This window comes from Rousettus aegyptiacus, unplaced genomic scaffold (assembly GCF_014176215.1).
Source record: "Rousettus aegyptiacus isolate mRouAeg1 unplaced genomic scaffold, mRouAeg1.p scaffold_m13_p_3, whole genome shotgun sequence".
Lineage (NCBI taxonomy): Eukaryota > Metazoa > Chordata > Mammalia > Chiroptera > Pteropodidae > Rousettus > Rousettus aegyptiacus.
This window is the reverse complement of record NW_023416306.1, coordinates 145,594,041-145,609,613: the sequence shown is the minus strand read 5'-3', so window position 1 is coordinate 145,609,613 and position 15,573 is coordinate 145,594,041. Positions and strand designations below refer to the sequence as shown.

The window sequence follows — 15,573 nt, the reverse complement described above, 5'->3', positions numbered from 1 at the left end:
GAATTTGGTTTGAGCAGCTGGAAAGATGGAGCTATGATTACATAATACTGTGGAAGAAACAGGTTTTTAATTTTAATTCAGTTTCTAAAGTTTTTAGATGCTTCTTAGACATCCAAATGTCTAAGTGGTATTCATAGAAATGAGTCGATATTTAAATCCATGAGATTAGATGAGAGCCCATGAAGGGCATGGGTGTAGGTAGAAAAAGGACCAAAGACTGATCCCTAGGACACTTCGATGTTTAGAATTCACGTAGATGAGGAAAAACCAGAAGGGAAGATTAAAGAGGGTAGTCCAATGTGTTATCAGAAAAACCATGAGAGCATGCAGCCTGAGAAGAGAGATGAAAAAACTGTATCACAGGAAAAGAGGTAATTAATTCTGTAATATGTTGCAGATTGGTCAAATAAGATAGACTGAAAATCGATCATTTCACAGTGAATAGAAAGACAATATTTTTATTCAAATGCTCTTAATGGCAATTTCTTGAAAAAAAATGTGTCCTTTTTTGCAGATGCTCCATTTTTCAAGCATTTTGGGGGCATAATTTGATAATATCTATAAAAACCTTAAATGTATGCTTTCTTTGACCTTGTGATTCCACTTCTAGAATTTATTCTAGGGGAATATTTACACATGTGCAAAGATATATGTATAAAAGTGTTTCTTACAGCATTGATTTCAATAGTAAAAAATAGGAAAGGTGGTGTTCAAGGAGCATCTATAGCTATACTTTAAGATACCTTTCGTAGGTTGTTAAATGATAAAGGCGTGTTATTCAATAAAATGCATAATACGATTAATTTATGTGAATATATCCAAAACAGTCCCAATTTGATTACATGATCAAAAGTTGCCCCCTCATTAACTCACACATTAGCATATTTTATTCACAGCATTTATCACTAACATGATTTTATATGTTTGTTTACTATATTCTTTTTTCACTGAAATGTAAGCTTTATAAGAAATTTCTTGTTCATACTTATATTCCTGCTGTCAGAGGATGTAAGTTTTAAAATCTATATTTATCTTTCTAGTTTAGTTATTAACTATTACTCTTGTTCCTATGAATATCAATTTCTCCCTGCCTCATTTTTATTATATAAATGAAGATAGTGGGACAGTTGTTCTCAACTCTAAAGTCACATTAGATTTACCTGTGTAGCCTAGGCTCCACCATAGACCAATTAAGTCAGAACTTGGGGTAGGGTTGGGGTCTCAGTATTTTTTGGAGTTTTCTTTGAGATTCTAATGTGCAGGTAGACTTGACAACTACTAGATTAGATGATATTTGAAGTGTAATCCTAGTGATTCTGGTATCAACAATACATAATAAAGACCTACTTTCTCTGGTATAAAAGTATTTCCCTAGAGTAGGATACCAGCTTTTCAGACAAATCATCTTTGCTTTAGGAATAGTAGATGGAATCATCACTTTTCTCAAAGTACATCTTGATGAATTAAGGGTATTGGAATATAAAAATATGACCTATTCTAAGAAATTCTCAAAAGAAAAAAATCCAAAATATGAGTTTCATTTTGCTAGAATATTTACTTTCAGTGGGATCACTTTCTTAAGAGTTCTTAAGTTCACTAATGCTTGATGAAACTACTTTGTGTTTACACTTCATTAATTAGAGAAATAAAGACCCACAGGTCTTACTGTATCACTTTAGGAGGTCCTTGTGTACCTTTCTTAGACCTCTGTGATGCATTCACCTAGCAACAGCTTCTTTGATGTGCAAACATTCTATTGACATTTTGTGCAGGGAAGCCACTCATATTGGATGATTCAGATTTTTTTCCAGAAATTGAGCTTGGATTTGGAATTTTCTCTTGTGCCTAATATGGTAAAAATTTATGGTTGTTACTTTATACTAAATGAAGCATAACATATCTTTCTGAGTATTGATAAATCTGTGTAAAAAAATAGTCATGTTCAAACCTAAAATCACAGAATAATTGTCATATTGCTGTATTTTGTTTATTTTTACCTGAGACTCCTAATACATTTTTAGTATATTTTATAAGGTTAGTGTAGGAGAACACTATCATCTATATAAGTTAACTTTGTATTAAGAGTTTATCTTTTCCCATTGCGTGTATTTTTTGCACCTATTATGGGGTGATAGAGATATATCAAAATAGATCCTGCTTTTAGGTACGTTTAACATAGAAAGTTTTTATATAATGAATGATATAATAATCAAAAGAAAAGTATAGATCATATACTATAAGACTTAGAAGGAGAGAAATTCCTTGCAAGAATCAAGGAAGGAGGTGATACTTGAACTGATACTGGAGGATTTGAATATTCATGCTTCTGGGAATACACTTGGGCCCACACCGCTTCTTGTTTCTTAGAGGCAATATGAGTGAGACTAATTGTATCTAATAGAGGATAAGATTCATGAAATGGTAAGGAAATAAAAATAAAAGTAAGAGGTAGGATTCTTAAGAAGGTATTTATCTCTAGTATCATTCTTGTTCCAGGACTGAGGAGCAGTTTATTCTCCATTTTCATTCACCAAAACTTAAGTTCTTTGGTTTTTAGAAAAAGTATTGATATAGTAATGATTTTAGGTATCAAATAATGAAGCTGAGGAAGAAACTAAAGTCTCATCGGAGATATTGGCACTTCAATAATTGCCTTCAATATCAACAAATCTAGAGTGAATAGAGAAATTTCAAAATGGATTCAGTGTTAGTGAAGAAAACAAAGACTTATGCTTTCTATTCCATGTACTTCGTTCATACCATCTTCATTTTTTTTTTCTCTCATGAAAATTCCTCTCACTCTGGGACTGTTCAATTTTTGGGGAGATACCACCCACAAAAGAAAATACCCTACTAACATGTAGCTCCCCTAGTGCACAGTTTCTAAATGCTCTCCCTTTTATTTTTTACCAGAATACATTCCATGATCTTAATAGAGAAATCTCCATCTTATTCTTTAATAAAACATATGGATGTTTATTTGGAAGATGACTCTTCTATTTTCACTTTAGAAAAGAAATATATGAAATTGAACTGGGTAGGGGAAATGGATTCAAGGCAGTACTGAAGTTCTTGGGAAATTGAATTCATAAAAATTGTAATGTGATGTTACATTTATGTTCCTCCGCAGGCAGAAAGAACACTATGAGCTATCACATGCTACATTATAAACATGTTAGATTTTTATATTTTGGCTGAATTGAGGGATATAGTTAGATTTTCAAATAGATTGAGAAATTAAAAATAAAGGAAATTTGCAAGTTAGGTGTCTAAAAATATGATTCACAAGTAGCATTTAGTATGATATTATGAGTACACATTAGCAAGCTGTTTCGATCAGTTACAGTTTAAATTGTTTTGATATTATCTTCAGAGACTAGATCTGCCTTGTCTCCAAGTAAGTTTCAGTGGGCAGTTCCTTCTGAGATCTAGCTAAATTTTAAGGATCTGAAGTAGAACCTTCCTTAAGACATTGCTGTTGACACTGGGCAGTTCTCAGTATCTCTTCTTGACCACAATATGCAAATCGACCCTGGAAGCACTTTGGTTCACAATTACTAGATCTCTTTCATGCTGCCTTTTAAGTCAAGCGTCAGGTTCTTTCCAACTTTAAAACCACTCATCCAAAAAGCTCACTACTGACCAAAACAAAGGGCCCAATGAGGCTAAGCCAACAGAAGTCAGGCATCTACCAGCTCACACATCTCTGAAAAATAGTGCAGTGGTAAGTCGTACTCTGGCTATTTTCCCCCAATTCTCAGAAGGTATAGCTGAAATAATCTGAGTAATTGAGAGAAGAAAGTCCCATTCTCTTTGTCCACTTGCCTATGCCAATACTCCTGGCTAATGAATGATGTAAGTCATGAGGTCAAATCTCATATCTTTTAATTCTTGGCTTGACTCTCGAACAAGGAGTAGTGAAACATCTAACTCTAATTGAACCTCAAAATGGATTTTACCTATTTTTGCCTTTTTGGTGGTTCTGACATTTCACTGAGGCCCACAACCCCAAAACAATAAAAATAGACTATTAAGGGCCTCTCAGTTAATTTGATCCTGTTTGTGGCATGTTCAAATCTAAGACCCACGGAGCCAATTGAGATTAATTATGAGCCTTGATTAGCCGGCCGGCGACTGATTCTCCCCACTAGAGAATCAGCCGCAAGCCTCCGGAGGAGGTAGCTTATAAAGCCTAAAACTATGTCTTGGTGGGCTTTGATTATGCAAGCAAGCAGATTACAGAAGCAGGTGTTGGCGGTTAGCATCTAACACAAAGAAATGTGGTTTCTGGTGGACAGCTTTGTTATCTATATTCCAGTGGCAATATTGTTTTATTTTTCTTCTTAGGAGCCTTGGGAGCTATTTTCTCTTAGGCAGCCGGTGCCTGGAGATATCACTCTCTGCCCTGCCCTTGGAACTGACTCACTGAGGAATTGATACCAATAACCCATAACAACATATTTCCCAAAGTGGTTATGGCAAGAATAAAGAGGGGAGATGTGAACAAGGAAGATGTTATTGAAATGTACTTTTACACTGTTATAATCCAACACCATTATTTTGCAGATTGGCCAACTGAACACTAGAGAGATGCCACAGTGATAAAAGGGCAGAACTAGTTTGATTCCCATCATCCTTCCAGTGTACCATGTTATCTCTTGGTTTACAGCTTTGTTTTCTAAGGGCTAGACCCTAATGAGAATCTTTCTGGAAATTCAATGTTCTCTTGGATCAGATGATGTCTATTCCATTAATATCTTTAAGACTGATAGAAAGATCCACCTAATCTTTAGCTCATAGAACAGTGAGAATGGGGATCTAGGGGAGTGGTTTATTTCCTCCTCCTATTGGCTTTAAATGAGAACAACAAACCTAGTTTCTTTGTTAGGAAAGGAAATGTGTTACATTAAAAGGAAGTAAGTCAATGGGATGAATGGATAAAGAAAATGTGGTGCATATATACATAATGGAATATTATTCATCCTTTAAAAAGAAGGAAATCCTACCATCAACATGGATGAACCTGGAGAACATTATGCTAAGTGAAGCAAGCCAGACAAAGAAAGACAAATAGTGCTTGATCTCACTTAGATGGAAGATCTTAAACAGTCAAACTCACAGGAGCAGAGAATAGACTGGTAGTTTCCAGAGGCAGAGGGGGAGATAAAAATGAGCAGAAATTGGTCAAAGGGTACAAAGTTTTAGTTATGCAAGATAAGTTAAGTTCTGGAGATCTAATGTACAGCAATGTGACTATAGTTAACAAATTGTATACTTGAAATTTGCTAAGAGGGTAGACCTTAAGTGTTGTCACCACAAACAATAAAGGAATAAAAGAAAATGGTAACTATGTGAGGTGATGGATATGTTCGTTAGCTTGATTGTGGGGATTATTTCACCATGTATACATATATCAAAACATCATTGCATACTATATATATAATTTTAATTTTCAATTATACCTCAGTAAAGATGGGGGAAATAATAATGCAAAAGCCAGTGCTCAGTCTTTTAGTTGAATTCCTTTTAAGTATATAAATGCTTATAAATCCCTCTAGGGATTTAAAAAATTATTTTGCCATTTTTCACATTATATGATAAGAATGATAAAAATACATTTTACTATTGATACATAAAATTATGATTTTATATTAATAAAATAATTATAATCTTATTTTCAACATGTCCTCATTTACTTTTTTGTTTTAGATCTCATGCATGCTCAAGTTAATCATACTTTGTTCATAGTACGTGATCATCTTTTTGTGCAAGGCCCCTCTGTTTTTTCCCCATCACTTCCATTATATCTCATCTCGATCAGTTTGAATATATATGCATCGTTTAAAAATATATACTTTTGTTTTATGTATGATTTTTACAAAGGTCCTAAATAGAAAAGAACTATCAAATGTATACACACAGGTTAGTTAATAAATACCTATGAACCCACCACCTAGTTTCATGGAACACTGCCAGTACCTTACAAGTTTCCTGTGTCCCCTTTCTAGACTAAGTCCTTTTTCACTAAACTTCAAAATAGTAGATATTTTGAATTGTGTCCGTCTCTTCCTTCTCTTTCTAGTTATCTCACCTGTGTATGTATCCCTAATCAATATTAATTTTGTTTTAAAAGTTATATGAATAGAATTATACTGTTTTTATTCTTTTATGATTTGCTGCTTTTACTTAGATTTGTGTTGATATATATACAGTTGTTAATAATTTCCATTATTTTGTACTGTTCTATGAATGTACCATATTGTGTATTTAGTTTTTTCTTTTTCAAATAATAATGAAAATTCTTGCTTTTAACTAGAAAAGTTAGTCCATTTATATTTATTGACATTATTGATTATTTGACTATATTTCATTTCTACCATCACATTATATGTATTCTATTTGTCCCACTTTTTTCCTGCTTCCTTTTCCCTCCTTCTCTCATGCCAAGAACTGATTATGTGTTTGGTTTGTTGTGTTGTACTTGTTTTCTTTTTTCTCATTCCATTGTTTTCTTTTTCTACTGGTTTAGAAGTTATATGCTATATGGCTATTGTTTTAGTGGTTATATTAGTGATTTTAACATTATTCTTAACTAAGTTAACTGAACTCTTTGTTACTTCTAAGAAATCTGAAGATTTTAAAGTGCTGTAAGCTGTTTTTCTCCCTTCAGTGTATATGTATATATTTTTTTTGGTCCTGTTCTTTATTTTGGTTCTATTCTTTATTTTCAACTTTCTAAATCAGATTCTTAAAATTAATGCTTAGGTAATATACCCACATTTGCTATTAATTTTTGTTGCCTATTCTTGTATTTCAAACTTTGTAAGTTCATTTTCTATGAGAAATTTATCTTTCAGAATTTTCTTAAATGAGGGCCTATTGGTAATAAATTCAATTTTGGTTTGTCTAAAATGTCTTTATTCTACTCTTAATCTTAAAACATGTCATTCCGTACAAAATTCTATTTGACAGTTACCATATTTCCTGATTTGAAGAAATAATACTATTTTATGGAGCATTATGAAATTCAAAACTATATTAAACTATCCACAATATACATCAACTTTGAGATGTATTCCAATTACAGAGATGTGAAAATTTGTGCTTCTTAGAATCAATGATATATGATCTATTTTTTTGGTTACATTACAGATATCATTCTGCTGTTTTCTAGCTTCTTTGTTACTATTGAGAAGTCATTCACCAGTCCAAATGCTACTTCTATGTCCTTCGTATTGTCTGCTTCATAGATATCTTTTTTTAATGTTCTGCAGTTTCATTATGAGTATGTAGGTAAAGAATTCTTTTTATTCTTTTTGGGATTTGCTAGGCCACTTAGATTGGTATCTTTTAACAATTCTGTAAAATTCTCAGACATTATTTCTTCAAATTTTGCCTCCACTCCATTCTTTAAATTACGGCTTTCTTGGACTCCAATTAGACATGTGATAGACTGTTTATTTTATTCTCTGTGTCCTTAAACTCTCTTGAACATTTACCATGTATTTTTTTCTACAGTTGTCCTCTTGATAATTCCTTCATACTTAATCTTTAAATCCACTCATTCTTCAGGTAGGTCTAATCTGCTTTTAATGGGTCCATTCAATTCTCAAATTAAAGTTATTACACTTTTCATTTCTGAAATTCTTATTTTATTGTTTTTCCAATATATTTATTTTTTGTGGTCTCTTGTGATTTACTCATATTTTCAAATTTCTTTTTTCTTTAAGTATTTAAACAGTTATTTTGTATGCTCTTGTGCAAGTCTTTGTTCCTAGTATCTTAATAGGCATAACATTCTAAAATCTGATAAATTTAGGAAAAAGCACCATGTGATACATTCATACACTTTTTAGAGATTTAAGTCAATACATTTTTCTTGGTTTCATTTGAATCATATAAACTTTGTTCTTACCAAAATTTGTATTAATTACAATTTAGAATATTGCACACCCTCTTGACAATAGGGGGAGATACTGTAATACAGGTAAATACTCCTTTAATTTTTACCTTCAATATAGGTGTGGAAGAAACAAAATTGATGTTGATTTACTGAAATCTGGTTTTATAAAAATCAACTTTTTTATATAATAATATATAGGCATTACTTTGTAACCCAAAATAAAACAATAGTGGTAAATCTTTCAATGGTCTTATAATAGTTCGAGTTGTTATAAAGCTTTTATTAGATGTGAATTAAAAGTTCCTCAAACATTTTATTTGTACCTTCTTGATTTCTATACTCTCAGAAATTGTCTACTTAGATTGCTCCATTTACTTATGGCTGGTATTATAAATAAGTTGTCAGGTAAGAATTATCAGAAAAATGTAAAGTAGCCTTTTAGGTCAACGTATTACTTGCTATTTTCCTGAGACCTATTGTATTTGTTAGGATAGCACCTCAAAATGAATATTTTAAAAGTTATATTCTATTTAGAGCTACTTATTTGAGTTTATGTGGGCTAGAACATTGTGGGTTTTGCTCTGTAGAATATATGTTCAGTTAATTTGCAATTTCTCTTTGTAGGCTTGTTTTGATCCACTTCTTGAAGTGATTTCCACCAGAAACCCAATCATGTACAATAAAAAGACAGCTGATCCAATCCATCCTGACCTTGCTGGTTTGTTGGTGAAAAACAAGAATCTTTTAGCTGAGGTATATGGATTATCTGAAAATAAAACACTATGGGAAATTGTATCCTCTATCAGAGAAGTCCCTTTGAAGATGGTGCATAGTTAAATGCTTTTGAGTTGACTGCCAAGTGCTAGGGTTTTAGAACATTGGTTATGAACTGCCATGCTCAAAATTAATGTAATAATAATAATTACATGTATTAAGCGTTTTTAATGGAAAAGATGAGTTTCCATTTTCAATATGGCACCAAATAGCAAATATCCATTAAGAAACCACATTTATAGGAAATGCTTTGACTTTTATTCCCTGTGATGAACTAGAGAGTGATTGTAGGATTTTTTACTTGAGTCCAAGTACCTCAGGATATTTGTTGCAAGAGGCAGTCTTATAAGTAACTATAGTTGGAATCCCAAAGACCATTGTCATTATTAAAGGTACTATGATATGGCTGTTTATGTCTGTACTGCCTCTGTGGTTACCTTCAAGTAAAATGTGCCAAATGCTTGCATTCTGGGACACTGACAATCCCTCTGAATAGATAACTATTTATGGGAGCTATTAGTTTGCTAGGGCTGCTATAACAAAGTACCACTGACTGGGGGACTTAAACAACAAAAGTTTACTCAGAGTTCTGGAGGCTAGAAGTCTGAGACAAGAATTCAGCAGGTTTGATTTCTTCTTTCTTTTTATGTTGTTTTCCCAGCTTTATTGCCATATAATTGACAGATGACATGCAAATTTGAGGTGTACACCGTGATTATTCAATGTATATGTTACAAAATGATTACCACAATAAGGTTAATTAATACTTCCGTCACCTCACATAATTACTGTATGTGTGTGTGTGTGTGTGTGTGTGTGTGTGTGTGTGTGTGGTGAAAAGGTTGATATCTTCTGAGACCTCTTTCCTTAGCTTGTAGGTGGCCATTTGTTCTCTGTGCTCTCACGTGGTCTTCCTTCTGTAACTGTCCAGATTTCCTCTTCTCTAAGAACATGGATCATATTGGATTAGGGCCCACCCTAAAGATCTCATTTTAACTTAATTACTTTTTTAAAGACCCTATCATCAAATACAGTCACATTTTGAAGTACAAGGGTTAGGACTTAAACATGTGGATTTTTTAAGGGGGCGCAACTCATAACAGCGGCCTTATTCCTTAGGACCTCTTTTCTGCCCAGGACCTCATTAAAGTTCTTTTCTACTATCTCATCTATCAATAGCCTGACTCAAACTTTCATTTAAACAGATATAAATGTAGATATAGATATGTGGGTAAATATATGTATATTTTAGTTTTATTTATGCTAATATTTCCCCCCTTTTTTTAGCATAGATGGGTGAAGAGAGGTAAATTTAATGGTTAAATTTACATAGATACAATAAATCTTATAACACTGTGGCGATTTTTTAATTTGTCTTTTTTTTTTCAGAAAAATGTGGTGCCAATCCCTGAAAACTGTAGAAATTTTACTATGGGTAGCATTGTTGTTGTTCTCCACAGTATAATTTACTACTAATACTTAAGAAGTTTGGGATTTTTAATAATTCAGAATTTGAATTAGATTAAGGTTTACTTCTATGCCTATTCATAAAAAACCTTTTAAATCAATTTGTCAAAAGAGATCACAGGGTTTAAACCTTGTTTAAAGAAAATATATTTTTTTCGAGAATTTCAAAGTATTTTTTAAAAGCAGTTTTCTACATAAATCATTTGGTAACTATAAATATTTTTAATCTATTGTCAAAGCAGATAGCTAAAAGGCTCTACAAAAGTCTCATTTTTACTTGATTTTAGAAATTACATATATTTAAAAGGATTCTATAGCTCATATTGGCATTTTCTGAATTTAATAAAAATTAGTGGCAGTTACTACATGGTTTCCCTGTGTTAAAGTTATTTAAAAAAAAAGTTGTGATTCAACAGAATACATTCAGCATGAGTCATCTTTCTCTTTTCTAATACCTATTATTTGATCTCACAGGAACACAATTGTCTTGATAAGACAGTTTTTCTCTTCACTGCATGCATTTAAAATTTTTTTTGTTATAATCAACTATCTCTTTGTGGGACACACAAAAATAATTATCATATGTTTCTGACCAATAATGGAGAAACAGGTGCAAAAGAGCTAAATTTAAGAAAAGCTAGATATAGCAGGGATAAATATTAAAGTATTCGATTGGTGATTATGTTGTCTAGTTTAGGCAATAGGATATTTAGCTAAAAGTTGCATAGTGCTAAATGGACTACTGTTATAATAAGTGAATTAAACAACTTGTAAAAAAAGATCACTGATAATATTTATAAAAATGCCTAGTATCTTAAATTTAAGATAAATTTAATGTGTCAGTACTTTTAAAATTGATTTTTCACAATGACTTTTGTTTGTGAGAACAATATGAAAGTGTCTATACAGATAAGATGGGTTTTTTTTTCCCCCTTAGCATAGTAATAAGGCAAATAGTAGAAACCTGGTAGATGCAGCCAGCTTTGGAGTTGGTTAACCCAGACAACATATATTTTGTAGCTAAAGAAAAATATCAGAATGAGTTATTCTTAATTTTAATTGAGATAATTATAGAGTCACTTGTGGTTTTAAGAAATAATAGGTCCATTGTACACTTTGCTCAGTTTCTTCCAATAGTCAAATTTTGCAAAACTATAGTATAATTTCAGCCTGAATATTAACATTGATGTGATACAATTCACCAGCCTTATTCAGATTTTCCTAGAATTCTTGGTACTTCTTTATGCGTTAGTGTGTATTAAGTTCTAAACAATCACTCAAGATATTGAACAGCTAGTTTCAATACCACTAAGATCTTTCCCATTGCCATTTTATATCCATACCCACTTCCTTTCCATGCTTAGCACCTGGCAATCACTAATCTCAACTCTATTCCTAAATGTTGTCATTTCAAAATTTTATACACTCAAAAAGCTAAACACAATGTTGCCATATGACCCAGAAATCCCATTCTTAGGTAGATACACAAGAGAATTGAAATATATATTCACATAAAAACTTGTAAATGAATGTTCATAATAGCATTATTTATAAAGCCAAAAAATGAATACAACCCAAGTGTCCAGCTAATGAGCGGCTAACAAACGTGGTATATCCATACAGTAGAACTTCATTCAGCCATAAAAAGGAATGAAGTACTGAATCATGCTATAACGTGGATGAACCAAGAAAACATTATGCTAAGTAAAAATAAACCAATGACAAGAAGCAACATATATTGTATGATTTCATGCAGATGAAATGTCTAGAGTAGGCAAATCCACAGAGACAGAGTAGATTAGTGGTTGCCAGGAGCTGGGAGGGATGGGGGAAATGAGGAGTGACTACTAATGGGTATAAGGTATCTTTAGGGGATAATGAAATTATTCTGGAATTAGATCATGGTGATGGTTGTACAACCTGTGAATATACTAAACACTACTAAATTATTTGCTTTAAAGGGTAAATTTTATGGTATTTGAATTATATCTCAATATCGCTGTACAGCTCTATGAATATACTAAAAACCATGCAATCGTGTAGTTTAAACGGGTGAATTTATTACTTATATCTCAATAAAGCTGTTTTTAAAATGTTTTATAAGTAGAATCATATATATGTATCCTTTTGGGATTGGCTTTTTCACTCAGCATAATTTCCTGGAGATTTATTCAAATCGTTGCACATATTAACAGTTTGGTCTGTTTTATTACTGCGTCCATGGTATGTGTACCACAGTTTGTTTAACCATTCACTTGCCGACACATATCTAGGTTGCCTGCCGTTTTTTTGGCTATTACAAATAAGTGCTACCTAAAACTAAAAAAACAAAAACCCAACACATCCCTCACGGCAGCTGCACCCCTTCCTCCCCTATCATTTTTGGTTCTTTCCTTCCGCTAGCAGCCTGTGGTGGCTCCCTTGTTTTGCTTCCCCTCTCATAAGCTATCACTCTTGCTTCTCTTTATCTTTTTATGACCTCTTCTTTCCTTTTTTTTGCCTTAAAAAATGTGTATGTATTTAATCAATTTAAGCTTTGATCTTTCTCCTGACTCTCCTATTCACGCATTTCTCTGATCAGCACAAGTCAGGCCAGGAACCAATGATAGAAACATAGGCTGCTCCTTACCTGTGCACACACTCCCCTTTACAGTACATCATAAAACACCTAAGGCCAAGCATTAAGTATTTCTTTTCTGCTAGGAAATATAGAAATCTTTATTGGTATAACTCACTCTTGTAGCAAGATTTAAATAATGTTGATGAGAGTAAAATCACTTATTCCAAACCATGTGTGTCAATATGGTATGATTTCTTAAATGTATTTAACCTTAGAATATACTGTTAGAAGATTTGAAAGCCTTCGTTTTATTGTACAATAAATGTAGCTTAAATATCCGTAATGATTTAGACTCACGAATTTTCTAAAACCAAAATTATAAATGATTTTAAATAACACTTTCCATTTCTCGTTAGCTAAGAAATCTTCAAAACAAACTTCTCATAAAAGAAACTTCATTGCAAGAGATGAAGAGTGAGCTAGAAAGTTACAAAGAAAATAACATGCAACAGTCATTCCAGATAATGTCCCTGAAAGATGATATCAAAGACCTAGAGGAACTTATTGCTTCTCTAACCAGAATTAAATCTTTGAAAAGTACCAATATTCAGAGTCTTGAACAAGGGAACTGGGATCTAACTGGAAGAATTCTAGAACTAGAAAATCGTCTAAGGTAGGGAATTTTTAGTTTGTCTGCAAACATGTCATTTGTTATAAGCTTGCAAATAGTATGTGAACTCTATATTCCTAATTGATCACAGGATTTAAATCTAGTAGAATTTCTCATAATACCTGATTCAACATTGTTATATTTTTAGAGAACATTTTTATCAAGATCTAATTCACATACCATTAAAATTCACCCTTTAAAGTGTACAATTCAGTAGTTTTAACATATTCACAAGTCTGTGTAATCACCAGCAATATCTAATTCCTGAAAATTTTCATCACCCCCTAAAGAAACCCCATGTCTATTAACAGTTACTCCCTATCCCACTCTCTCCAGTCTCTGACAACTACCAATCTACTTTTTTTCTCTATGGACTTACTTTTTCTGGACATTTCATATGAATGCAGTTATATAATATATGGCCTCTGTGTCTGACTTCTTTCACTTAGCACAATGTTTTCAAGATTAATTCATGTTGCAGCATAAATTGGTATTTCATTCTCTTTTATGGCTTAATATTATTCCATTATATAGCTATACCACATTTCATTTATCTGTTCATCGGCTGATGGACGTTGGGTTGTTCCTTTTTTGGGGGGGGGTACTTTATGAATAATGCTATGAATATTTTTTGTACGAGTTTTTATATGACTATATGTTTTATTTATCTTAGATACATGCCTTCGGAGTAGAATTGCTGGGTCATAAAGTAATTCTATATTTAACCTTTTGAGGTTACTTTGACAAACTTCCAGACTGTTTTTCAAGGCGGCTGTACCATTTTACATTTCTACCTGCAACATATGAGAATTCCAATTTCTCCACATTCTCACCAACACGTTATTGTCCATCTTTTTCACTATAGCCATTCTAGTGGATGTGAAATTATAGTTCATTGTGATTTTACTTTGTATTTTCATAATAACCAAACATGTTGAACATCTTTTCATGTGCTTATTGGCCATTTGTATATCTTCTTTGTAGAAATATCTATTCAGATCTTTTGCCCATTTTTAAATTGGGTTATTGTCTTTTTACTACTGAGTTATAAGTGTTCGTTATACATTCTGGATACTAAACCCTTATCAGATACATGATTTGAGAATATTTTCTCCCATCTTTAGGTTGTCTTTTTATTTTCATATTGGTATTCTTTGAAGTACAACATTTTATTTTATTTTATTTTATTTATTTATTTTTATTGTTTCAAAATATAGTAGAAAAGTAAAGCTTTACTAGAAGGGAAAGTACACTTCCAGACATGGAAGCGAGCATGAGCAAGAGAAGTAGGGCTCAAAAGGCCCAAAATTTTTAAATTTTGATGAAGTTTATAGTTTTTTTTTCATTGTTTCCTTGATGTCATATCTAAGAAACCACTCCCTACTCCAGGGTTGCGAAGATTTACATGTATATATCCTTTTAAGAGTTACAGTTTTAGCACTTAAATTTATGTCTTTGTTTTTTTTTGATGATTTTTTTTGTATATGGTGTGAGTTAGAAATCCAAATTTATTCTTTTTCATGTGAAGATCCACTAGCTGTCTCAGCATCACTTGTTGAAAAGACTATCTTTCTCCTATTGAGTTGTCTTGACAATTTTTCAAAAAAAAAATTGACTGGATTCTCATTTCTATTCTATTGGTCTGTATGTCTATACTATGCCTGTACCATACTGTTCTAAATACTGTAGCTTTGTAGTAACTTTCGAAGTGTGAGTCCTCCAATTTTTTCAATATTATTTTAGCTATTCTGGGTCCCTTGCTTTTCCACATGAATTTTAAGATTTGCTTGTAAATTTCTGTAAAAAAAAAAGTCAACTGGTATTTTGATAACAATTTGTTGTATTTGTAGTCAATTTGGGGAGCATTGCCATCTTAATATTAAGTCTTCCAGTCCATGAACGTGGGGCATCTTTTCATTACTTAGATCCTTTTTCATTACAAAAATATTTTGTTATTTTCAGTGTAAATGTTTTACATTTCTTTTGTTAAATTTATTTATAAATATATTATTCTTTTTATGCATTAGAAATGAAATTTTTAAAATTTCTTTGCAAATTGATCATTTTGGGGAAATAGAAATATAACTGATTTCTGTATATCAATCTTGTATCCTGAAACCTTGTTATACTTGTTTATTAGCTCTAACAGTTTTCTTGTAGATTCCTTAGGGTTTTATCTATATGTCATCTGCAAAGAGA

At 32.1% G+C, this 15,573-nt stretch overlaps 1 protein-coding gene across 5 annotated transcripts in view; it reads left to right on the top strand.

The window, feature by feature from the left end:
- The window catches only part of LOC107509307 (coiled-coil domain-containing protein 170), a 32,535-nt gene that overhangs the window by 2,470 nt on the left and 14,492 nt on the right, over nucleotides 1–15,573 (top strand). For 3 of the 5 annotated variants that reach the window (XM_036217768.1, XM_036217764.1, XM_036217767.1), the window contains exons 2-3: nucleotides 8,528–8,656; nucleotides 13,121–13,377. In XM_036217768.1, the coding sequence (XP_036073661.1) occupies nucleotides 8,576–8,656; nucleotides 13,121–13,377 (338 nt within the window). In that variant the 5' untranslated portion in view covers nucleotides 8,528–8,575. Of the gene's footprint in view, nucleotides 1–7,518; nucleotides 7,573–8,527; nucleotides 8,657–13,120; nucleotides 13,378–15,573 lie in introns of all 5 variants that reach the window. The other 2 variants (XM_036217766.1, XM_036217765.1) reach the window with 1 other exon arrangement.